The 24,738-nt window shown below is 36.8% G+C and overlaps 1 protein-coding gene across 9 annotated transcripts in view; it reads left to right on the top strand.

Annotated features, from left to right (window-relative positions):
* The window catches only part of PUM2 (pumilio RNA binding family member 2), a 97,937-nt gene that overhangs the window by 19,017 nt on the left and 54,182 nt on the right, over positions 1-24,738 (top strand). For 7 of the 9 annotated variants that reach the window (XM_023511828.1, XM_023511834.1, XM_023511833.1 and 4 more), the window contains exons 2-7: positions 4,734-4,802; positions 11,688-11,796; positions 15,982-16,169; positions 16,749-16,918; positions 21,105-21,375; positions 21,614-21,707. In XM_023511828.1, the coding sequence (XP_023367596.1) occupies positions 4,752-4,802; positions 11,688-11,796; positions 15,982-16,169; positions 16,749-16,918; positions 21,105-21,375; positions 21,614-21,707 (883 nt within the window). In that variant the 5' untranslated portion in view covers positions 4,734-4,751. Of the gene's footprint in view, positions 1-4,621; positions 4,803-5,730; positions 5,856-11,687; positions 11,797-15,981; positions 16,170-16,748; positions 16,919-21,104; positions 21,376-21,613; positions 21,708-24,738 lie in introns of those variants that run through there. The other 2 variants (XM_023511832.1, XM_023511835.1) reach the window with 2 other exon arrangements.

Below are 24,738 nucleotides of genomic sequence, written 5' to 3'. Positions count from 1 at the left end.
GTTGTTTGGCGGGTCCGGGCTGGGGATTCGAACCCGCCACCTCAGGTGTACGTGGCTGGCGCCTTAGCCGGTTGAGCTATAGGCGCCGAGCCTGCTGTGGCTCTTAAGACTGGTTTTACCTGCCATGGTCACCAGTCAGCTTACCAGTTTCTAAGTTTCTTTGGTGCAAATGAGTTTTCTTTCAAAATAATATATAATACTTCTCTTTCTAGTAAAGCTCCCAGCCTTATCTTTATTATTTAAACATACCAAAGACCAACAGGTCTATACATATACCCTGCAAATTACACAGTTCTTCCCAAACAACATTTTAAATTTAGAAATTCCTCTTTACGTTTTACTTGACTTAGACATCCCATAAGTTACCTAGGCTCTGTTCATTTTTTCCCCGCTTTTTTTTCCTTTTTGTTCTTCATATTAAAAGTCTCTATTGATCTGTCTTCAAATTCACTGATCTTTTCTTTTGTTGTTTGCGATCTGCTAAGCGCATCCAGTGTAGTTTTAAAAACAATTTTTAGATTATGAATTTCCATTAGGTTTTTTTTTTTCTTTATTTCTACTATTTTGTATTTGTTCATTCCTTTGGAACATGTTTTTTTTTTTGTTTTGAGCACATAAGGACAGCATATGCGATACTTGCTTTAAAATCCTTGTCTACTAATTCTAACCCCATCATCTTGGAGTTTATCAATTGACTTTTCCCCTTTAGTTCACATTTCCCTATTTTCTCATTTGTCTTATAATTATGGATTGTATTCCAAACTATTTTTTCCATCTAGATAGATATCTAGTATTGGGATTGCAGGATCAAATGGAAGGTCTTTCAGCTCTTTGAGGATTCTCCACATTTCTTTCCAAAAAGACTGTATTAGTTTGCAGTCCCACCAACAGTGTATAAGTATTTCTTTCTCTCCACATCCACACCAGCATTTGCAGCTTTGAGACTTTGTGATATAGGCTATTCTTAACTGGGGTTAGGTGATACCTCATCATGGTTTTGATTTGCATTTCTGTGATGGTGAGAGAAAATGAGCATTTTTTTCATGTGTTTTTTGGCCATTCTTTCATCTTGGGAGAAGGTTCCATTCATGTCTTTTGCCCAGTAATAAGTGGAATTGTTTGCTCTTTCCCTTTTGATTAGTTTTGAGTTCTCTGTAGATTGTGGTTGTTAGCCTTTGTCAGATTTATAACATACAAATATTTTCTCCCATTCTGAAGATTGTCTATTTGCTTTAATTGTCATCTTTAGCTGCACAGAAACTTTTTTAGCTTGATCAGGTTCCATTTATTTTTGTTCTTGCTGCAATTGCCAATCAGGTCATCTTCATGAAATCCTTCCCCAGGCCAGTGTCGTCAGGAGTTTCTCCCATACTTTCTAAAGGTGTAGGTTCTCTTGCAGTCTTTTGGAGAATGGTGATTTTAATTTGATGCACAAAGTGCCCCAAATTGTCCTTTGGTTCTTCATGCCATTAAGATTACTTTCTATAGGAATTTTAGGGCCCCACCTCCACACCCAGGCCTGTCTTCAGGCAAAAAAAAAACAAAAAAACCCCAAAAAACTACCCATCTCTTGTCTTAGTCTGTGCCAGTTCTTTGAGACAGAGTTTTACTCTCTTGCCCTGGGTAGAGAACCATGTCATCATACCTTACAGCAACCTTTAATTCTGGGGTTTCGCTTTTGACCAGATTGGTCTCGAACTCATTAGCTTAAGCTGTCCACCCACTTCAGTTTCCCAGAGGGCTGGGATAACAGGCGTGAACCACTGGGCCTAGCCAGCTCTTTTTTTTTTTTTTTTTAAAGTAATTTTTATATTTTGTCTGGATTTTATAGTTACTTATAGGAGGATTTGGTGTGATAGGAGTTACTCCCTTATTCATTACTAGGAAACATAAAAGACTCATTTAACTTGTTTTTGCCTACAAAGTTTTACACATTGAAGATGGCCTGTAAAACCTTACTGGATTGATGGAAGGATGAAGGAAATTTTTATTTTGTGGTAACTGTTAATGAATCCAGCTTCTCTTTTTTTGAGACATTTTCATGTCGCCCTCGGTAGAGTGCCGTTGCGTCACAGCTCATAGCAACCTCAAACTCTTGGGCTTAAGCGAGTCTCTTGCCTCAGCCTCCCAAGTAGCTGGGACTACAAGTGCCCACCACAACACCCAGCTGTTTTTTGGTATAGTTGTTGTTTGGCAGGCCCAGGCTGGGTTCTAACCCGCCAGCTCCAGTGTATGTGGCTGGTGCCCTAGCTGCAGAGCTACAGGCGCTGAGCCAAATCCAGCTTTTCTAGCAAGTAATTAAGAGGAAAAAGGTAACTTATTTGCCCTCTTGTTTGTCGTCTTTGATATATCATGATATATCAGTTAAGCTCTTTTGCACATTTTCTCTTATGGGTTTTTCCCTATGTATTTTTAAAAGATTTTTTTCTGTGTTGTGGATATAAGTCCTTTGTAGAATATGTGCTTTGCAACTATTTTTTTCCTAGTCTGTGGCTTGGCTTTTCATTTTCTTAATAGTGTCTTTTGTAGAGCGTGTTAACTAATTTTGGTGAAATCTAATTCAATCAGTTTTTCTTACGATGTTTATCTGAAAACTCTTGGCCAAACACAAGATCACATAGCTTTTCTCCTCTATAACTTTTCTGAAGTTTTATACTTTTAGGCTTTACATTTAGGTATATGATCCCATTTTGAGTTAATTTTTATATCAAGGGGTTGGTGCCTTGTAGCTCAGTGGTTAGGGCGCCAGTCACCTACACTAGAGCTGGTAGTTTTGAACCTGGCCTAGGCCAACTACACAACAATGGCAACTACAACAAAAAAACAGCCAGGCATTATGGCATGTTCCTGTAGTCCCAGCTGCTTAGGAGGCTGAGGCAAGAGAATCGCTTAAGCCCAAGAGTTTGAGGTTGTTGTGAGCTGTGACGTCACGGCACTCTACCGAGGGGTGACATAGTAAGACTCTGTCTCAAAAAAAATTTTTTAAGGTATAAAGTGGTGTAAGATATGTGTTGAGTGAGGTTCATTGTTTTCTATAAGGATGTCTCATTGTCCCAGCACCTTTTGATAAAAAGATTGAAGGAGAGTGTGTTTTTTTGATTTTGTTTTTTTTTGGGGGGGGGTGGGGTTAGGTAGGGTATCACTCTTATTGAAGGCTGAAGTTAAGTGGTGTGGCATAGCTCACTGCACCATTGAACACTTGGGTTCAAGTGATCCTCTCCTGCCTCAGCCTCCCTAGTAACTGGGACTTACAAGTATGCACCACCATGCATAGCTATTTTTAAAATTTTTTTTGTAGAGATAGGGTCTCGTTATGTGGCCCAGGCTGGTCTCAAACTCCTGGCTTCAAGTGATCCTCTTGCTTTGGTCTTTCTCATTGTGTCAGGATTACAGGTATGAGCTACTGTACCAGGCCTGTAGAGCTTTTTGATAGTTGATTTTTGTATGCTTTACACTGTAGCCATAGCTTTAGGTGTTTGGTTACTGAAATCATTGTTCAAAGCAAGACCATGTGGCTGCTGCTGTTATCTCATAGGAGAAAATTATTCTGTCCCTTTGTAAGCCACATTGAGGAATTTGAGCTTTATCTTTAAGGGAAGGATTAAAATATGGGAGTTCCATGATCAGAGTACAGTTCAAAAGATGACTGATTATACTTTGGAGATTAGATTGTGGGATAAGGAGACAGGAAGAGGATTGTAGTGCTTTAGGTTAGAGGCATTGGTTGTCTGAATAGACAGCTGGAAAATAGATTAAGGGATTTGGTAGGACTTGGTAAGGGAGTAATGGGTGTAAAAAGGAAATAATACAAAGTTAGAAGTAAGGAAGAAAGATGAGTAAATTTGGAATTTCCTGTGGCATGTGGGAGAATGAAAGGAGATAAGAAATTTTAAAGAGGAGAGAGATTTGTTTTGTGATACAAATGGGGCGGTGCTGAGACATATAGATAGCCCTCAAAGCATTGAGTGTGGCTGAGATTACTAAATATTATACTCTGAATATTATACTACACTCTCAAAGCAGGTTAATTAAATGTTGCTTTCACATAGGACTGGATCACCATTTTATTGGCGTATATTTTGCTACTTAAATATTCACAGCAATTTTGTTTTTTTGATACAGAGTCTCACTATGTTACCCTTGGTAGAGTGCTGTGGTGTCTCAGCTCACAGTAACCTCAAACTCTTGGGCTTAAGCGATTCTCTTGCCTCAGCCTCCTGAGTAGCTGGGACTACAGGAGCTCTCCACAGCGGCCAGCTATTTTTTTGTTGCAATTTGTCATTGTTTAGCTGGCCCAGGCTGGGTTCTAACTCGCCAGCTGGCAAAGTAACCACTGTGCTACAGGCGCCAAGCCTGCAGCAAATTTTTATAATTATTGTATGAGGCCCACAGATAATAAAAGCCTGAGTAATTTTGAAAACTCTTAACTGAATTAGTAATGCAAAATTATTTTATAACAATAGAACTATTTTAGTGCTTAAGCTTGATTCTTTACTTCCATGTGTTCTTTTGCTTAAGCACCCTTGATCTCATGTTTTTCCACAAATTTTAATGTACATTGTAATGTACATTGCCATTGTGTACTTTATTTGGGAAAACCTCTCTTCATAGAGAAATTGGTTTTTGTCCCTTTCATGTCATGCTAAAGTTAGTAATAACAGTAATAAAAGATGGAAATAGTTGATGGAGTCTGTTTAGACATTTCTTTTAACTTTCTTTTCATTATTCAACAGGTTTGATCTGTGGATGAAATGAATCATGATTTTCAAGCTCTTGCATTAGAATCTCGGGGAATGGGAGAGGTAAGTATTGAATACTAAGAATTTCTATCTTTATAAATACCTATTTTGGGACATTGAAACTTTTTTAAGAAATAAATCTTGAAAATTTTGATTACATGCTTCAAACTAAATGGAAGGTTTTTAAATCTCAAATTACACAATTCTGCAGTTTGAGTTTTAGCTTTTTTATTTTAACTTTTAGCAGTAATTTTTAGTGTGGTTATTTGTGTTTAGGTGATTTGACTTGGTTAGGTAATGTCTTGTATTTTGGTAATGAACTATAAATAGCTTTGCTCAGAAGAAAATACTTCTTTTACCCTTGTTCCATTGTTTTATATATGTATGTTGTGTTTGCTTTAGCCTCACTTGATTGTTCACTATTCTCCCTCTAAAAAAAATTTCTTGCTCATTCAAAGCTGTTTGGTTAATAAACTTCTAGTTCTCTCCAAGACTCTACTGAAAAAACATATCTGTTGTCCCTTTGCTATCTTCAGTAGAATAATCACTTTATTGACTTCTGTTCTTTATAGATAAACTTTTATTATGTTGCTGGTTACAGTTTGTTTTGTATTTGTCTCCCCTGTAAATTGCTAGCTTTGAATGCCTAGCATAGTAGGTACTTTACATGTTTGAATGGATTTTATCATTCTTGTTAATTCGTGATTTTCTTTAGGGTACCCAATATTAATCTCACCATTACATATTTTAACACATCAAAAATACTTAGTTTTCCATACAGCTAATGAATATTTAGAGAACTTTATGAAAACTCTTGTGGTCACATCTATATTTTGTCATGTTCTATACTACTAACATAGACTTTGATAATAGAAAATAACAGTGAACCGACCTAAGACATGTAATTAACTGCTTGCTCCTGGAGATTATTTTACTTTGGTAGATTAGAAACCTTCATGAGACTCACTCCATTCAATGCTGTGCTCTTCAGATGCAGAAAAAGAGTCCAGTCACTCCTTTGGGCCACAAGAGGGCACCCTGCAGCTAGCTAACCCTCCCCTTCTTCAGAACAGCGTTTTCCAAAGAGTTTGTCATTTTCAGAGGACTGATTTAAGGGTGAGTTAAGGTGCTTAAGCTTAAGTATTGCCAAAATAAATTTGTTAGTTCAGTGCATAAGGTAAAATTCTGGGCCCTAAGAAATTTGAGAGAGGAAGTAATATTTTTGTTAAGGAAAACTAGCTTCTCTGCAGTGCAGTGGCTGCTTAGGCATTGTTATGCTATGGGGGAATTATTAAAAGGTAGTTGAAAAGGGCTTTTATTCTTTCCCTGCCACTGTCCACTTGTTTTCTTTGGTCTTTAGAAAGCAGAATAACATATTTTAAAAGCAGATTTGTACAGTGTTTTCAGCTTTCTAGTTTGTGAACTTTCTTTTTAAGAGCAAGTTGAAGTCACGCCCTTAACATTAATTCTAGTTAGGCTCCATATACTTCTTAGATGTCTATTGTATATGTTTATAAATTGGCTCTTTTTCCCCCTTACTAACTACTATTTGATACATCCAGAGATATCTTTGCAGTTAAATGTCAGGAGCAGAAACAGTAGTTAAAAGAGTTTAGGTATTTGGGGGTGGAGGAAGGGTATCTGAGGTTTTGATAAAGAGGAGCTAGGTTGAATAATATGAAATAAGTTTTAATCCAGGCTTTCTTAATGGACATGTCAGATACAGAGTAAAAATGCCTAGAAATTTAGACTACCTGGTGGATAGCAGTGGGTCATTGTATTTGACCTTCACCCAGTAAAAATATATTTTTAAATAAGCTGTTTTTCTTAACAGTTTATCAACTAATAATGTTACTTCTAAGAGATAGCTAAGAAACCTACTCAGATTTCTGTGTCTGGGTTCTCTCTCCCACAAGCCTTTCTATCTTTCCTCATCTCACAGGCAGCAGGGAACCTTCTGGGATTTCCTTCTTTGCCTGTCTCTCTCTCACCAGTCTTCTCCTCCTTTCCTGACAGGTGAGGTTTTTTTGATTTTTGTTTTATCCCAGAATTCATTCATTGGAATAAATTTAAAACAGGCTTGAGTTTTTGGGATCTTGAGTTTTCTAAAAATGCTTGTTTTTTCTTTAAAGTTTTTGCTTATTATGTCTTAAGTGTTATAAATCTCTAGTGTACAAAGCATTGCATTTACATATAGGACTAATTTCAAATGTACTGTGTTTTGTAGATTATGATGGCTTTCCTGAGTCATCATTAGATGGGCAGTCTTTTCTGCTTGTTCATCCAGAAATAAGAACAGATTTGTATTAATCTATTCATAAATTCACCCTGACTGGTTTTTCCTAAAAGCTCGTTTTTTGTCAAAAGACCTACTGATGTGCGCTATGTCGTGTGGCTTAAAGAACAAAATGTATCCATAGGAGATAAACTCATCTTCATTGTAGAGTGTTTTAAGCAGAGGCACGTTTCTAATATCTTCTCTAGATTGTTGTGGCCTATGTAACTGGGGTTCCTGTTTATTTTTAAATACCGCAAGATTCTTCCTGAAATTCTTTAGGGGAACCCAGAATTTAAGTTACGGAGTTTTATTTTGAAAGTATTTTCATAGGGTAGAATAATAAACAGTGTTCTGACATAATATTTAAAAGAAAAATTACAGAAAATTTCTAAATTACAATTTCATGTAGTGTAGTGAAGTGGAAAACACACTGGATAGAGGAGTTGGGAGACTTCTTTTTTCTCTCACATCTCTCACTAGAGTTATGACTGACTTTTTAAAAATAGTAATAAGAATAACCTTTTGTATGAATGACATCTGTCTCTCAAGTGCTCTTTGAGCTGAGCTGTTAGGGATAACTGGAATGGAAACCAGCCATTTCATATAGTATTTAAACAACTCATCATAGTTTGTGTTCATAATCCCTATATTAACAAGTCTGTTTTAAACTACCTAATGGGAAGAATATCATTAAAATATCTTAAATTGTTTTATTTTTTATTATACCTATTAGTAGATACTGGAAAATTTTAGAAATATTGATAAATTAAACAGATTGAAAAGTACTCTCTTCTGTGATAGGCAAGTGTAAAGAGAAAGCCTTTAGAATTACATGGGTTCTGATCTTGTTGCTACTATGTATCAGTTGTATATGGAACTTTAGACAGTTTAACTTCTGTCTTTATTTCCTTTTGCAAAATGTGATTACATTAGGCAAGTTTTTGTTTTGTTTTTTATAAATAATGGGTTTTATCATTCCACTATAATACTTAAACTGACTCAAGGGAAAAAAAGACAAATAGCTCTAGACAAAAATCTTTGTAGTGAATAATAAAATGATCTTTTAAAATATTCAACCGGTTAAATGTCAGCCAGTGTGTAAATTCATGTCTTACAGTAAAGGATTCATATTTTGGTAGTGATGGTACTTCATATTGATGTGCCTGGTATGTAGCAGATGCTGGCCAACCAGTATTTACTTTATTCTAGCATCATAATGATTTTTGTGACTGGACCCTTATTATTATTCCTTTACAGATGGGGAATCTGGAGCTCAGAAAGGTTAATTAAAAACTGGCCCAAGACATGTAATAGTGCTGGAACTGCAGTTTGAACTAAGTGTCTTGACTATTTGCAGTACTGCTTCCCATTTGGAAGTGACTATTTGCTGTTGATACTAAGGGATTTTAGGAATAGAGAAGATTTGAGGAAGTGGTATGAGTTGAAAAAATAAAAAAATTGTAATTTTTTTATTAATGAGAAAAGATTAAAACCTGGAAAAGTGCCATTCTTGGGTTCTAGGAAATTTTTATTTTTTGTTTTCTACACAACTTAGATTTTAGCATTTATTCCCTTCTTTTATGACCTTCCATTATAAGTAGAGTGACCTTGCATTCTGATTTATTCAAGACAGTCCAGATGTTTATCTGTTGTCATGGCATAATTACTAATAAAACATTCCATTTCTCAGAAATGTCCAGTTTGGATAAGTTATAAACAATTTAAAATGTCATAATATTGACATTTAATTTTTTCAAAGTCTTTGGATTATGATAATTTGGTTGGTTTGGAGATTTTACATAATTTGTATTAAAAAATCTGTAGTATACCTTGTATAAATGCTGGGGCCAGGACTTTGATTGATTGATTTGTTTTTGATGTGATATGCTAGGGTGCTGATGGATTTCTTTGGAGATGGAGTGGGCAAGCCATAAATACTTTTTGAAGTAAAGGACATTGCATATTCACTCAGTCATATCCAGGTTGGAAAGGTAGAAGAGTAGGTTGACAAGAAACACTGAGTTGCCTGATCTTGGTTTAGAGTTTTTGTGACTTGGGGAACTAATATGAAGTTGTTTTGCATAATATAGTTTACAGATATTAAGATTTCTTTGCCTTGGTTTCTATAATATAGTTCCTTGTTTCTATAGTAAAAAAGTCTCCAGGGGCAAGTCTCTGTTTTTATTGCTGTTTCAATCAGTGCATGTTGAACCTTTTCTTTTTTTCTTTAACTATTCTATCTTGAATTGTTGCCTTCCCGGGTATTTAGTCCATTTTAACCTATTCTTGGTCACCAGCCAGTAGTTTATCTAAAAGTATTTGAGTCAGTGTGTCAACAGTCACAGAAGACAGTTTCTAGAATGTTGGTGAAGGCATTTGGTAGAAGTGTTAAATTTTAACTACTAAATTATTTTTTCTATGCATGTTTGCAAACAAAAGATACTTATAGTGCTTAGCAAAGTAGGCACACTTGCTAAGTGGTTGACAGATTTTTTTTTCCCCCTAGTTTAGGGGGAAAACATTCTCAAGCAGTTGTCTATGAAGGTACTCAAAAGAATAGTATCTCAGAAGAGTTTGGAAATAGTCTCAAAGCATTCTAGCTCAGAAGATTAGTCTGGTTAAGAGACTTCTGTGTCTGTGATTAATCCTTCTGTTGTTGTACCTTTATTTTAGATTCCTTATTTGTTCTTCCTTCGATACTGAGATATTTTTCTTTGTGAAAGTATGGGATAAAAGCATTTTTTTATTTCAGGAATTATTTTCAACTGGTTGAAATGACTCATTTTTAAGGGATTAACTTGCCTTTGACTATGTTTAAACTTTCAGTTATTTAAACGTATAAAATGTGATGCTTGAATGTCAGTATTAGCTTTGTTTTGTCTGAGTATTTGCATGGATTTTTTATGGTGAGATTGTAAAAATTGAAAGAATAGAGGCTGCAGTTTACTTACCAAAATCTGTATTAGAGCAGATTATTGTTTAAAATGGCTACACTTATAAATAGAAATCATTTACAGCCCAGGAAGATCCTAACATAAAAAAAAAAATTTAAAGAATAGTTTCTTTTAAAATTAGGAATATTTTGTTTAGCAAAAGATTTAAATTAGGAGTATGCCCACATTGAATTTTCCCTCCTTCCTTCAAAGCTACTGCTTTTGGGTTTTGGTTTCCCATTTTGGCTGATAGCACTACTGTTTATCTTGTTGTCCAAATTTCTAAAGTTTTATCCTTTTCCTCCACCTTGTCCACCATTTGTATCATATTCTGTTGACTCTCCAAAAGTCTCTGAAACCTATTTTAACTTCCCAGTTTTTTCACCCATTACCCTCTTTCAGTTCTTGCTGTCCTGGCTTTCTTGTTGTATTTCTGCTAACCTGGCCTCCGAGCCCCTCCTATTTATTATTTTTACAGTTTACAACTTGAGTTGTTTTCTAAAACACAAGGGCACTCTTTGGCTTCTCTTCATTCCCCATTGCTTTCAATATTATATCCAACTTCCTTAGTGTGTCTTTAAAAAGGGACCTTATAATCTGACCTGGTTGAACTACCAGTATCAATTTTTAGCCTCCCTACATCTGTTCCTTCATGTTATACCCTGTTCTGTACACTGTACATTTTCTCAGATTTTTTACCTTTGTTCATGCTTTTCTCTGTCTTACATACAGTCTTATTCCTTATACACAAAATCTCATCTCTAATTTAGTAATTTAGGGGTTACTAAAGATGAAGTCACTGTGCCCTTAAAGAGGCAAATACAGGTAATTTAGTGTGACAAGTGTATAATAGAAATATAACTAGGTTTGATTGTGAATACTGAAAGACTGGATGCCTAATTAGGGGCTGAGAGTGATGAATATCTTATGAGTGCTTCTTAAAAATGTTAACAACAATCTATTTCTTTTAAACAAATATATTCCAAGTTTACATCCTCTGGGTGACAGGGGTGGTAGAAAGAAGAGACCTGGATGAATTATTAAAGAATTCTTAGAAATAGCCCAAATGTACATTTTGAGTACTCAGTATATGGTTGTATCAATATATTTTTATGTGCTGTATGTGTCACAAGATAGAATAGAGCACAGCACCTTGAGATTGGTAACTCAGAAGTATTTGTGGGTCTTTTTTCTATGTGTGTTTTCTACTATCCATGGTTTCCTGATTGGGGATTTATAGATTGATAGTATTCAAGAGCTAGTAAGAGTTGTGAAGTTCACTTCCATTGAATAACTGAATTAGAATGAAGAAATATTTTCTATTTTGAAAGCTATAGGATAAGAGGTGGTCTAAGTACAGAACTTGGAAGTGAAGAAAAATGTTAACCATTTGTGTGGATACATTTATGACATATATATTTTTAGTAAGACGTTTAATAAGCCATTTGAATAAATTTGTATATAAAGAGAACATAATGATTGGAAAAAAGTACAAAAGTCAGAAGTGGACTTTGATTAATGTTTAGATCTAGAATGATTAGAGCCACTACGTAAAGATAAATGAGAAATTATTTTACTATTAATGAGACAATTTAGAAATAGGCCACTCTGTATTTTCGTTAGCTACAAAAACAGTCACATATTTGCTATCTCCTGTGTATTAATACTTGGTAGTTAGAATAAAATTTAACTGTGATTTATTTATTTTTTTATTTTTATTTTCCTCCACCCAAATAGCTTTTGCCTACCAAAAAGTTTTGGGAACCTGATGATTCAACAAAAGATGGACAAAAAAGCATATTTCTTGGGGATGATGAATGGAGAGAGACTGCATGGGGAACTTCTCGTAAGTTACTGGTGTATGTGTGAAAATTATGAATATACGCATTTTTTTTTTTTTTGGAGACAGAGTCTCATGTTGCCCATGGTAGAGGGCCCTGGCTTCTCAGCTCACAGCAACCTCAAACTCTTGAGCTTAAGTGATTCTCTTGCCTCAGCCCCCATGTAGCTGGGACTACAGGCGCCTGCTGCCATGCCCGGCTATTTTTTGGTTGTAGTTGTCATTGTTTGGCAGGTTTGGACTGGGTTCAAACCCATCAGCTCCGGTGTGGCTGACGTCCTAGCCACTAAGCTATAGGCACTGAACCTGCAATTTTTTTTTTTTAAACTCTCTTCTCAGAATTTTGGGAGAAAATTTGTGATATCTTTGAATATTTCAGAAATTTTTATAATGCACATTTTCTTAGGGCAGCTAACCCTTGTCTGATAAAACATCTACTTGATTAGTAAACTTAATTTTAGAAGCGTTTGTTGCAATAACATTATAATAAGAATTTTTTCAGTTTTTGTTTTTTAATTTGATTATAAGATTCTGGATTCCGTTTAGAGTATAGATTAACTGTGGGGATTTTCAATTATATTAGATAACAGTGATTGATTTATCTAATTGCAACTTTACATTTGTTGTGCTCAGAAAGGAAATAAACTACCTTGATAATATAGAACTTCCAGAAAGAAAGCTGGTCTTTAAATGTTTTTGATTTCTGTAAGTAGGGAGAGACTTTGGTCTGAGAACCTTTTATGGGAAAATGAACTGGTATATAAGGAGTACAACTTGCAGGAATGACTATGTTTATTGGGAAATTAAAGAACATAGTTATGTTCTTAAAATAGCTTATTTTACCGATATTTTTAAATGATTATGATTCATAAAAATCTTAGAGATATATAAATAAGAATATTAACATATTTTACAATTTTTTTTTTGTTTTGTCTTTTTAGAGTCTCACTTTGTCACGCCCAGTAGAGTGACACCGTGTCATAGCTCACAACAATCTCTAACTCTTGGGCTCAACTGATTCTCTTGTCTCAGCCTCCCAAGTAGTAAGGACTACCAGGCCCTCACCACAATGCCTGGCTATTTTTAGAGATGGGGTCTTGCTATAGCTCAGGCTGGTCTTGAATTCATGAGCTCAGATGGTCCACCCTCCTCCACCTCCCAAAGTGGTGGGATTACAGGCGTGAGCCACTGCACCCAGCCTTAATTTTCTCTCTCTCTCTCTCCTCCTCCCTTTTTTTTTTTTTTTGAAAAAAAGTCTTACTTTGTCACCCTCAGTAGAGTGTGCTATGGCATCACAGCTCACAGCAACCTCCAGCTCTTGGGCTTAGGTGATTCTCTTGCCTCAGCTTCCCGAGTAGCTGGGACTATAGGTGCCTGCCACAATGCCTGGCTATTTTGTTGTTGTTGCAATTTGGCCAGGGTCAGGTTCAAACCCACCACCCTCGGTATAGGGCTGGCACCCTAGTTACTGAGCCACAGGCGCTGCCCAATTCTCTCTTTTTGTTATCAGGTTTTTTTTTTTGTTTTTGAGACGGAGCCTCAAGCTATCCCCCTGGGTAGAGGGCCATGGCATCACGCTCACAGCAACCTCCAACTCCTGGGCTCAAGCGAGTCTCCTGTCTCAGCCTCCCAAGTAGCTGGGACTACAGGCGCCCGCCACAACGCCTGGCCATTTTTTGGTTGCAACCATCATTGTTGTTTGGTGGGCCCGGGCTGGGGATTCGAACCCGCCACCTTAGGTGTATGTGGCTGGCGCCTTAGCCACTTGAGCCACAGGCGCCGAGCCTGTTACCAGTTTTAATGCATCTTGCTTAAGCTATCCCCACTGACTAACGTAATGTGAAAACAAATTTCTGGATGATAATTACCAAATTAGCATTAAGTTTTGAGTATAAGTTACCAGATGTTTCATTCTTCTCCAAATTATTAAAAAAACATTAAAAATTCTAAGTTTGAGTTGATTTTTAAAATTTATTATTAAACTAAAATAACTGCCAAAAAACTAAAATTGAAAAGATTAGAAAGTCACAAAAAATATTATTGCTTCCTTTTTTTTTTTAATAATCAAGATAGGTTGAAAACTTTAGTAATTTAGATTAGACTAAAATTTTTCTTAAAGTGTTGGAAATATTCTTTGAGTTCACCTAGTAGGTATTACGCCATCTTGGAGAATACAACCATGAATGTTATCCTTGTTCTCAAGGAATTGTTTTTTTCTGGATTAGAATTAACCAATATTAGACTTCTAATTTAAAATAGTAATTTAGAGTGGGATATAGTATAGCCCTGAAATGATATTTTTTTTGCCAAGAGCACAAGTGCTTAATAACTTGATTGATGGATATGTTTTGAAAGTTGAATTATTATTTACCAGAACTGAATGTTTTTTAAGGTATGCAAAAGCAAAGCATCTTGAACACAGAATGGTAATGGGAGATTATTTTTAAGATGGATGGTTGGGGAAAGATCAGATTTATAATTTCAGTTAATTCTTTACACCACTCCCTCTCCTGACTTACAGCTGTACAGATAAAATTTTGAAGGACAAGTATTGGTCTTTTGCTAGAAAACACAAGAAAATTAGAAATAAATGGAATTCCTTTTGTTTACCTAACAAACATGTATTAAATGCCAAGCACATACAAATAGGAATAAAACATTCCTTGTTCTGAAGAAATATCATTCTAAGAAAGACTCTCTTTCCATAACTGCGGGAGACTTAATTATATATCATACCCCTCCGTAGTTGAAACTGCAGTACTTGTGATTGTTTCATTCTTTTCTCCCGGCACTTCTAGGCGTTTTAACATGCTGGTTTATCCCAACTGAAGTGCTTCCCCTTCCCCCATCCCCACTTGCTTACTTTAACTTTTCACCCTTGAAATTTAGCTTAAATATCTTTTCTTTGGTACTAACTCTTTAAGACTGGGATGGATGGATGCCCTCATCTTTCTGTTACTGTAGTATCTCAGATTATTTTTGTTGAAGCAGTTTTATTCTATTTTGATTAAGCTCATAGTCTTTTCGAGGGCAAAGACTTTTTTGTACTTGGACTCCCTGTGCATAGCTCAATGCCTAGCATACAAGAGAGAATAAATCAATATTTGAACTTGTAGATGTATGAGTTAATGATTGAATGAAAGGATATAATGATATGAAAGTGTAGTTTGACCTAACAAAAGTAGCAATCATTTCAAAATTATTATAGTTAATGGTGACTGAATGCCTCTGTAGTTCAGCCTAGTTAGTTTAGAGATAGACAGACCTAAATTCTGTTGTATTACTGGTTTTTCCAAACTCACTCATTTGTGTATATAGCATTAAAACAATATGTTCTAATCTGTCTAGCCCGTAATTGTGAGCTTGAGAAGTGCTTCTGTCAATTTGGAAGGCATTATTTTTTTTTTTTTTGGTGTTTTTTTTCCTTTTTTCTTTTCGAGACAGAGTCTCATGCTGTCACCCTGGGTAGATGGAGTGCTGTGGTATCACAGCTCACAGCAACTTCCAACTCTTGGGCTTAAGGGATTCTCTTGCCTCAGCCTCCCAAGTAGCTGGGACTACAGGCACCGACACAACGCCTGCTATTTTATTTTATTTTTTTTTTTGCAGTCATTGTTTAACAGGCCCAGGCCAAGCTTCAACCTGCCAGCTTCAGTGTACGTGGCTGGCGTCCTACTCACTGAGCTACAGGTGCTGAGCCTGGAAGACATTGTTTTTATTGGCTGGGGCTGGGTTTGAACCCGCCACCTCCAGCATATGGGACTGGGGCCCTACCCTTTTGAGCCACAGGCACCACCCTATTCTTCAGGGTATTATCCCAGAAGGTTCTTGTTATAAATGCACTATGTGAATCACCAAAGGACAGTTAACTTTAATATGATTCTTAGAAGCAACTGAGCCTTCAGGTTAACATTTCTGTCTTCATTGACCTTTTTAGTTTTTTAGTTTGACAGCTCTTTACACAGGTTTTTATCTATTTATTACCAAATAGCTTTTCCTTCTGTGTTGTAATTTAAGAAACGTGTCCAGCCAATGAGTCTCAACAGGAAGAGCTTTCCATAAATTGTTAGTAATAATGTTAAACTAAAACAATGTATTGATTTTTTTTTTACTTTACATACTAGTTTTTATAACTACATTTTGTTTAATAAAATATACATGTTTATAATTATATTCTTTTTTTCCAAACAGACCATTCAATGTCCCAGCCTATTATGGTACAGAGAAGATCTGGACAGGGTTTTCATGGCAACAGTGAAGTAAATGCAATACTGTCTCCGCGATCAGAAAGTGGAGGCCTTGGCGTGAGCATGGTAGAATATGTATTAAGTTCTTCTCCTGCTGATAAATTGGATTCTCGATTTAGGAAGGGAACTTTTGTAAGTATTTTGAACAAAGAAATATTTAATATTTCTTTGATAATTATTTGTTTATATTTTATTTTGAAGTCAGATTATCACTCCTCACTCCTTCCGAGAGCTAAGGGAAATTTTGTAGTTATTCATGTTCTTGTTTTCTTCACTTGGCCACTTCTTGAAATACATAGAATTAAAACTATTGGAAATATTTATGATCTGAACCATGTTAAAAAAAATCAAGCCATATTGATTTCTAAAAATAATTTGCAAAATTAAAATTACTTATTCCTGGTAGTGCTCGATGTGAAAATAACTAAATAAAATTGTGTATGCATTTAATAGAATGTTCATCTGCTAGTTTGTGGTGTTAACTACTTTTCCAGCACCGCTATAGTTAAGGTTGCCTTAGCCCTTCTGTTATAAATCACTAGTTTGTACTCAAATTTTGTCCTTTGATAAGTTAGTTGACTACAAAATGAAAATGAATCAATGCTTTTATTGTTTACATGCACCATAGTGTAGTTTTAGGTCACCTTAAGGTGCCATGTTTTTTGTGTGTTCTATTAGCTATTCAGAATCAAACAGATTCTTTTTCCTCAGGGCACTAGAGATGCTGAAACAGATGGACCTGAGAAAGGAGATCAAAAAGGCAAGGCTTCTCCGTTTGAGGAGGACCAAAACAGAGATCTTAAACAAGGAGATGATGATGATTCTAAAATAAATGGCAGAGGTTTGCCAAATGGAATGGATGCCGATTGCAAAGATTTTAAGTAAGATTTTAATTTTTTAAAGAAGAAAAGCATATCTCTGTAGGGATTATTACTACTAGTTGATGTGACTCATTTAGCCATTTTTCCAATTTAGGTTTATTTCCTTTGTGCCTTGTGTTAATCTAGATGAATAATTTTTTATAAGAAAAATTGGTAATTGAGCCCTTAAAAGAAAATCTTCAAAACCATTTCTAAAATAGTACATTCTGTTGAAAGAGTAAGAGGAGAAGCTGCTATTACCTTCCTGCTAATGTGGTAGTCTAAATTTAAACTTTGCTATCTGCTCAAATTTAATGAATTGGAGGTTTAATCTGTGTTTTTCCCCCCTTGTGGGGTTGCTTTTGAGCATCACTCAGTGGAGTTTTCTTCTTCTATCCTTCCATTTATTCCTTAGCTTCTGTTTAATGTTAATTTTAGAAAGTAGATAAAATTAGCTTAGGTGCAAGACTTTTCTTATGTTAGTTTATACTAACTCCTAATAAATATTGTTCCTGCTTATAGGAAATAGGGAACAGATTAGAAACTTCAAAAAGGTACTTTAAACACAGAATTCTTTCAGCTGTAGTTTTCTAGTTGTCTTTTTATAGCAGTTAAATAAGAATTTTCTTTCAGTTTTTGGTATGTGTCTATGTATTAAGGAGGTGTTTGTTTGTTTGTTTGTTTTGGTACTGTTTGTTATACTTTTTATTTTAAAAGTGAGATGATTTGGACCCTGTCCTTGAACATGAGCTGTTTCTTTGAGGTTTTGTGAACCATGGAATCTTACATAAAAGATTATAGGTACATGGTGGGGGTATACGTTTACCTTTATTGTCTTTAATTATTAAAAGCAAAGTAACAATACTTCTTAAAAACAGTGCCATTTCTATCTGTTCTGAGTGCAAAAAAGCATTCCAGACCAGTAAACCTCTTTGGGACAGTAGATTTTAATGTTCTTAAGTTTGTTTTAGAACCTTCCCCTGATTTTGCTCTTCTGCTACTTCCTAATCTTAAGTTATAGTCAATGACATGCATTTAACATTCAGTTGAGTATAAACCCTTCCAAGTGTACATTTATAATTGAAGTGTTAATACACCATTAACTATAGCAAGAAAATAGCACCACTGATAGGGTAATGATTTTTTTCTACCTTTTGCTATATATGAGTTACTTTCTGTGTAAGGTTGTATTTCTCCCCTTAAGATATTAATAAGACTTTAACAGTACTCTGATTTTATTCCATTAAGTTATAGATGTGTGTTTAAAATTAATTATTTATACTACTTGACAATGTGTAAAAATGTTTTCAACAAAATAGATGTGGCCATATGGTCACTATGCTAGCACATCATTAATATGTACATTAACTGGTATATGATCCACATCTACGTTATGGGAATAGAACTGAAATGTATGAAAGAATTATGGAGTTTTTTTTTAAACTGGCTGATTTTAAGTTTTATTTTTCCTTCCCATATGTCCTGAATGAAAGATGAATCTTTGGGCTCAGGGCCTGTGGCTCCAGCCCGCCAAACAGCAATGACAGCTGCAACCAAAAAATAACTGGGCATTGTGGCGGGTCCTTGTAGTCCCAGCTACTTGGGAGGCTCAGGCAAGAGAATTGCTTAAGCCCAAGAGTTGGAGGTTGCTGTGAGCTGTGACACCACAGCACTTTACCCAGGGTGACAACTTGAGCCTCTGTCTCAAAAAAAGATGAACCTTTGGAATGTTCGTGTGCAAATTAGGTGTGGCTAAAGGGAAAAGGACTTTGAAATCTTCTCATATCATAAGGATATAGGTTGAGTTTTGTTTTTTAAATGTAAGGTAACTAAATATTTATAGAACAATCTCCCCTGTTCCCCATTTGAGACAGTCTTACTGTACTGCCCAGGCTACAGTGTCATTAGCCTAGCTAACATCAACCTTATACTCCTGGGTTCAAGCAGTCCTATCTCTGCCTCCCAAATAGTAGGATTATAGGCACCCACCACAATGCCCAGCTAATTTTTCTATTTTTAGTAGAGGTGTGATCTTACTCTTGCTCAGGCTGGTCTAGAACTCCTAAGCTCAAGGACCCCTCCTGCGTCAGCCTTCCAGAATGCTAGGATTATAGGAATGATCCATTGTATCCGTCAGCCTGGAGAACAGTTATTAAAATCAAGGTTTTGGTTGGGTGGTGCCTGTGGCTCAAAGGAGTGGGGTGCCCACCCCCATATACCAGAGCTGGCGGGTTCAAACCTGGCCATGGCCAAAAATTGCAATTAAAAAAAAAAAGAATTTAAAAAAAATCAAGGATTTGGTTTATAAATTTTTCCAATGTGGAGCACTTGGAGTTGGGGGCAGAATTAGATGTAACTACTGCTAAAAGTCAGGTGAGGCTCGGCGCCTGTGGCTCAAGCTGCTAAGGCGCCAGCCACATACACCTAAGGTGGCGGGTTTAAATTCAGCCCGGGCCTGCCAAACAACAATGACGGCTGCAACCAAAAAATAGCCGGGCGTTGTAGCGGGCGCCTATGGTCCCAGCTACTTGGGAGGCTGAGGCAGTAGAGTCGCTTGAGCCCAGGAGTTGGAGCGTGCTGTGAGCTGTGATGCTACAGCACTCTACCTAGGGGGAAAGCTTGAGGCTCTGTCTTAAAAAAAAAAAAAAAAAAGTCAGGTGAAACAGGTAGTTACCTAAGTATGCATGGTAACTCTGAACAATAAACAAGTTCTTTTAAGGGAAAGGAACTTGTATAAAATATTTATGTGGAATAAAAGAGTACAACTATGGATTGATTGTAAGTCTAGAAGCTAGTTTAAAAAGTTTAGACCATGGCTCGGCGCCTGTGGCTCAAGTGGCTAAGGCGCCAGCCACATACACTGAAGGTGGCGGGTTCGAATCCAGCCCGGACCTGCCAGACAATAATGGCTGCAACCAAAAAATAGCCGGGCGTTGTGGTGGGTGCCTGTGGTCCCAGCTACTTGGGAGGTGGAGGCAGGAGACTTGAGGCTCTGTCTCAAAAAAAAAAAAAAAGAAGTTTAGACCATGATGATAATAATAAAAAGAAAAGCCAATGCTTAAAATTCAGTCCTATGCTAATCAGTTTCTTCTAAAAATTAAAAAGGCCACATAGTATAGAACATTATTTTACATCCGGAATATGCCTTTCACGCTGGGTATATTTACTTTTTGATAAATATGTTATGTATTATCTTTCTGATAGTTTAAACTGAAACAGTTGTGTATGAAGATGGTCTTTGGAGAGCTGTCATAGAGGGATTTCACAGATAGTTTGTTTTTTTTTTTTTTTTTGAGACAGAGCCTCAAGCTGTCCCCCTGGGTAGAGTGCTGTGGCATTACAGCTCACAGCAACCTCCAACTCCTGGGCTCAAGCGAGTCTCCTGCCTCTGCCTCCCAAGTAGCTGGGACCACAGGCGCCCGCCACAACGCCCGGCTATTTTTTGGTTGCAGCCGTCATTGTTGTTTGGCGGGTCCGGGCTGGGGATTCGAACCCGCCACCTTAGGTGTACGTGGCTGGCGCCTTAGCCCGTTGAGCTATAGGTGCCGAGCCTCACAGATAGTTTTTTTGTTCTTATTAGTTGGAACCAGAAGGTCATTTTTTCAGTCTCTTCAGTAAGGATAGTGGAATTAAGCGATTTGCTTGAAATAACATTTAGAAGACAAGAGTCAGGAGTCTGCCTTTTTAGTTCAGTGCCCTTTTTTGTTACGTCCCACCCTTAAGTCATGAAGACCCTGATGTTCTTGTATCACTGAGTTTTTCCTTAAATATTATTAAAGAAGATACTATGGCAAAATTGTGTGTGCTGGTGAGCAGGACAGCAGTATGATGGGTTGAGTTTTGGGTTTGAGCTTTGAATCACTATATACTACTTAATAGCCTGCTTTTCCTACTTATTATTAATTTTGTCTATGGTTTGAGACAGGCTTTAGGTAATATAAGCCTAGGTTATGATAGTGGCCAATTTTTATTCAAATTGAAGAATGCAATCATTGGTAATATTTTTAAAACATTTTCAAGCCATGATAGTTCTTAAGATGAAAGTTATATTAAATAGAAAAAGAATGTGATGAAGTGGCATAGTTACCCAAAATGCCTTATTTACTGTCTGTTTTAATCTCCATTTGTTTTCTTTTTTTCTACTTTCCCATTTTACCTTATGACTCATTACTTTTATATATAATCTTTTCTATTTTGTTTATTGTAGTCGTACTCCTGGAAGTCGTCAAGCCTCTCCAACTGAAGTAGTTGAGCGCCTGGGCCCCAGTACTAATCCCTCAGAAGGATTGGGGCCTCTTCCTAATCCTACAACTAATAAACCACTTGTTGAAGAATTTTCAAATCCTGAAACTCAGAATCTGGATGCCATGGAACAAGTTGGTCTGGATTCCTTACAGTTTGACTATCCTGGTAATCAGGTACCAATGGACTCTTCAGGAGCTACTGTAGGCCTTTTCGACTACAGTTCTCAGCAGCAGGTAAAACATAAATCTTTTCTTTAAGTAGCTCCTGTTAAATATATACTGGTGTAGCTTGAAGTGCTATGAGACATTGGACATGAAAGATACGGGTTCTTGAACACTTAATATTTTATTGATTGAAATGTCCTGGTAGATAAGAATGTGATACAAATAAGTATTTAACTTATTGAAAACTTTCTAGTTAGAAATGAAATGTTTTGACAATAATCTTTGTATTAAATATTTTCCCTAATAGCTCTTTCAGAGGACTAATGCACTAACAGTTCAGCAGTTAACTGCAGCTCAACAGCAGCAATATGCATTAGCAGCAGCTCAGCAACCACATATAGGTGAGTTTTCCTAAAATCCCATTTTGATGAGTCAGACTGTCAAAAAACATCTTGTTAGAAGTGTTCAGAATGTTTGATTTTTTATTTGCTGATTGGTGGTATTTTGTTACTTTTAAAACATTACTGAAACTAAAGAATAAGATTATATATCAAGAGTACTAATCAACTAGGGAAGAATTATTTTCTGGTTATTAATTGCATTGTTGGTTAAAAAATAAAAATCTGTAACTCGATAAACATTGTCAGCGCATGAGAAGGTCAGACATCTAGAAATTACAAATGTAGTTGTGTCCATTACCAAATGAGAATGTTCATTTAAAAAATTGTTTTGAGGCTCAGTGCCTCAAAACAGCTGAGTGCCTATAGCTCAGAGGCTAGGGCGCCAGCCATATACACTAGAGCTGGTGGATTCAAACCCAGTCCAGGCAACTACAACCAAAAAAAAACAGCTGAGCATTGTGGCGGGCACCTATAGTCCCAGCTGTTCAGGAGGCTGAGGCAAGAGGATCGTTTGAGCCTAAGAGTTTGAAGTTGCTGTGAGCTGTGATGTCACGGCCCTCTACCAAAGGCGACATAGTGAGACCCTGTCTCCAAAAAAAAAATTGTTTTGAAACAGGAATCTCAAGAAAATTTCTTCAAAATATTTTCTTCCTTCATTAAATTATTTGGTCTTTGACCTTTAGTCTTTATTGTAACTAAAGGTTACAATTGGGGTTTTTGTTTATTCCCCCCCCATACATCTTTATTAATAGCTCAGTTGTGCTAGTAGCCATTTTGTGATTAGTTTTATTAGATTCTCCCTTAGCCCCAACTCTTTTTTCCTGACTCTTCTGTTAGTAGAATATGGAGTAAAATAAGTTGAATGAAATTTTTTTTTTTTCCCAGTTTTTGGCTGGGGTTGGGTTTGAACCCGCCACCTCCAGCATATGGGGCCAGCACCCTATTCCTTTGAGCCACAGACGCTGCCCTCAAATTTTTAAAAAACTTTTTATTTTGACATCATTATAGATTCACATGAAGTTGCAGAAAGTACAGAGAAGTTAATTCCCCATATTTTTCCCTAATGGTGGCTGCATCTTAAATAATTATGGTACAGTATCAAAAGCAGTGTTTTGATATTGATGTGGTATGCATAGTTTTTTGTTATCACGTGTAGATTTGTGTTAACATTTTTATCCTGAATTCATCTAAATTTATTTCCTGATTAGAAAAGGTGTGAATATTCAACATCATATCTGTTGGGGTTTGGGGGGATATACTAAGTTGATTTTCTTCCCTTAACTTTTTATTATTTTGTATCAATGCAATAAGGTTGCTTAGGTCCCAGATTTTATTTTTGAGCTTAATCAAAGATGTCCACATTTATAGATGACTTCTAACAACAGCATGTACTCTGGCCCTACCTATTTCTTTCCTCTTTTCCCCCCAATTCCTTTATCCCTGTACCTTTTTCACCTGTCATCCATTGTTAGAAATGTATTAATTCCTGTCTATTCATGGGTTACTACTTACAACAGCTTTTATTTCCTGAGACTTTATGGTATGTTTTAGTACTTGGCAGGCTGATAGACCTGTTCTCTTATTTTATTTTTGAGGTTTACTCCCCCCCATTATATAAAGTACAGAGACTTTGCTTTTTTGTATGAACTTTCATGATAAATCAGTTTACTTCCAGAAAATTGGACTGTAGGCTTGGCGCCTGTGGCTCAAGTGGCTAAGGCACCAGCCACGTATACCTAAAGTGGCTGGTTCGAATCCAGCCTGGACCCGCCAAACAACAATGACGGCTGCAACCAAAAAATAGCCAGGCGTTGTGGTGGGCACCTATGGTCCCAGCTACTTGGGAGGCTGAGGCAGGAGACTCGCTTGAGCCCAGGAGTTGGAGGTTGCTGTGAGCTATGGTGCTACGGCACTCTACCCAGGGGGATAGCTTGAGGCTCCATCTCAAAAAAAAAAAAAAAAAAAAGAAAATTGACTATATTTTGTAATTTAATTAACTGAATCTCTGTGACATTAATTAAATACTCTTATCCAATTCATGGTGTGTCTTTGCTTTTGGTCTACTTTTAATGTCAATGTATGAGTTTTCCTCAGTTTGCTTGTTTTTTGATAAGCTTATTTTATGTTTTTATGAAAATGGCTATCTTTCATTATTGCTTTAAATCTATGAAAGCTATCATAGATTTTTTTTTTTTTTTGGGAGACAGGGCCTCAAGCTGTCCCCCTGGGTAGAGTGCTGTGGCATCAGCTCACAGCAACCTCCAACTCCTGGGCTCATGCAAGTCTCCTGCCTCAGCCTCCCAAGTAACAGGCGCCTACCACAATGCCTGACTATTTTTTGGTTGCAGCCACCATTGCTGTTTTGGCAGTCCCAGGCTTGATTCGAACCCACCACCTTAGGTGTATGTGGCTGGCACCTTAGCCACTTGAGCCACAGGTGCTGAGCCGGCTATCATAGATTTTGTAAACTTTTTTTTTTTTTTTAAGATTGTCATGTTCTGATGTGGGGGAAAAAAGGGTTTTTTTTGTTTGTTTTTATTTTTTTTGTTGTCTTTTTAGGCTCAGCATCCTTTGCACAGTGGTTAGGGAACCAGCCACATACATGGGGGCTGATGGGTTGGAACCTGCCCTGAGCCTGGTAAACAATGACAACTACAACAATTACAACAAAAAGCCTGGCATTGCGGCGGGCACCTATAGTCCCAGCTACTCACGAGGCTGAGGCAAGAGAATCGCTTAAGGCCAAGAGTTTGAGGTTCCTGTGAGCTGTGATGCCACCGCAGTCTACTGAGGGAGATATAGGAGACTCTGTCTCAAAAGAAAAAAGAAAACAAGGCTCAGTGCCAAGCCACATACACCAAGGGTGGCAGGTTCGAACCCGACCTGAGCCAGCTAAACAACAATGACAACTGTAACAAAAAATAGCTGGGTGTTGGGGCAGGCCCCTGTAGTCCCAGCTACTTGGGAGGCTGAGGCAAGAGAATCACTTAAGCCCAAGAGTTTGAGGTTGCTGTGAGCTGTGACGCCATGG

The sequence above is a fragment of the Otolemur garnettii genome, unplaced genomic scaffold, assembly GCF_000181295.1.
Source record: "Otolemur garnettii isolate 467f Iridium unplaced genomic scaffold, OtoGar3 scaffold00022, whole genome shotgun sequence".
Lineage (NCBI taxonomy): Eukaryota > Metazoa > Chordata > Mammalia > Primates > Galagidae > Otolemur > Otolemur garnettii.
Note: the sequence above shows the minus strand (reverse complement) of the source record. Positions and strands in the feature narration are given on the sequence as shown.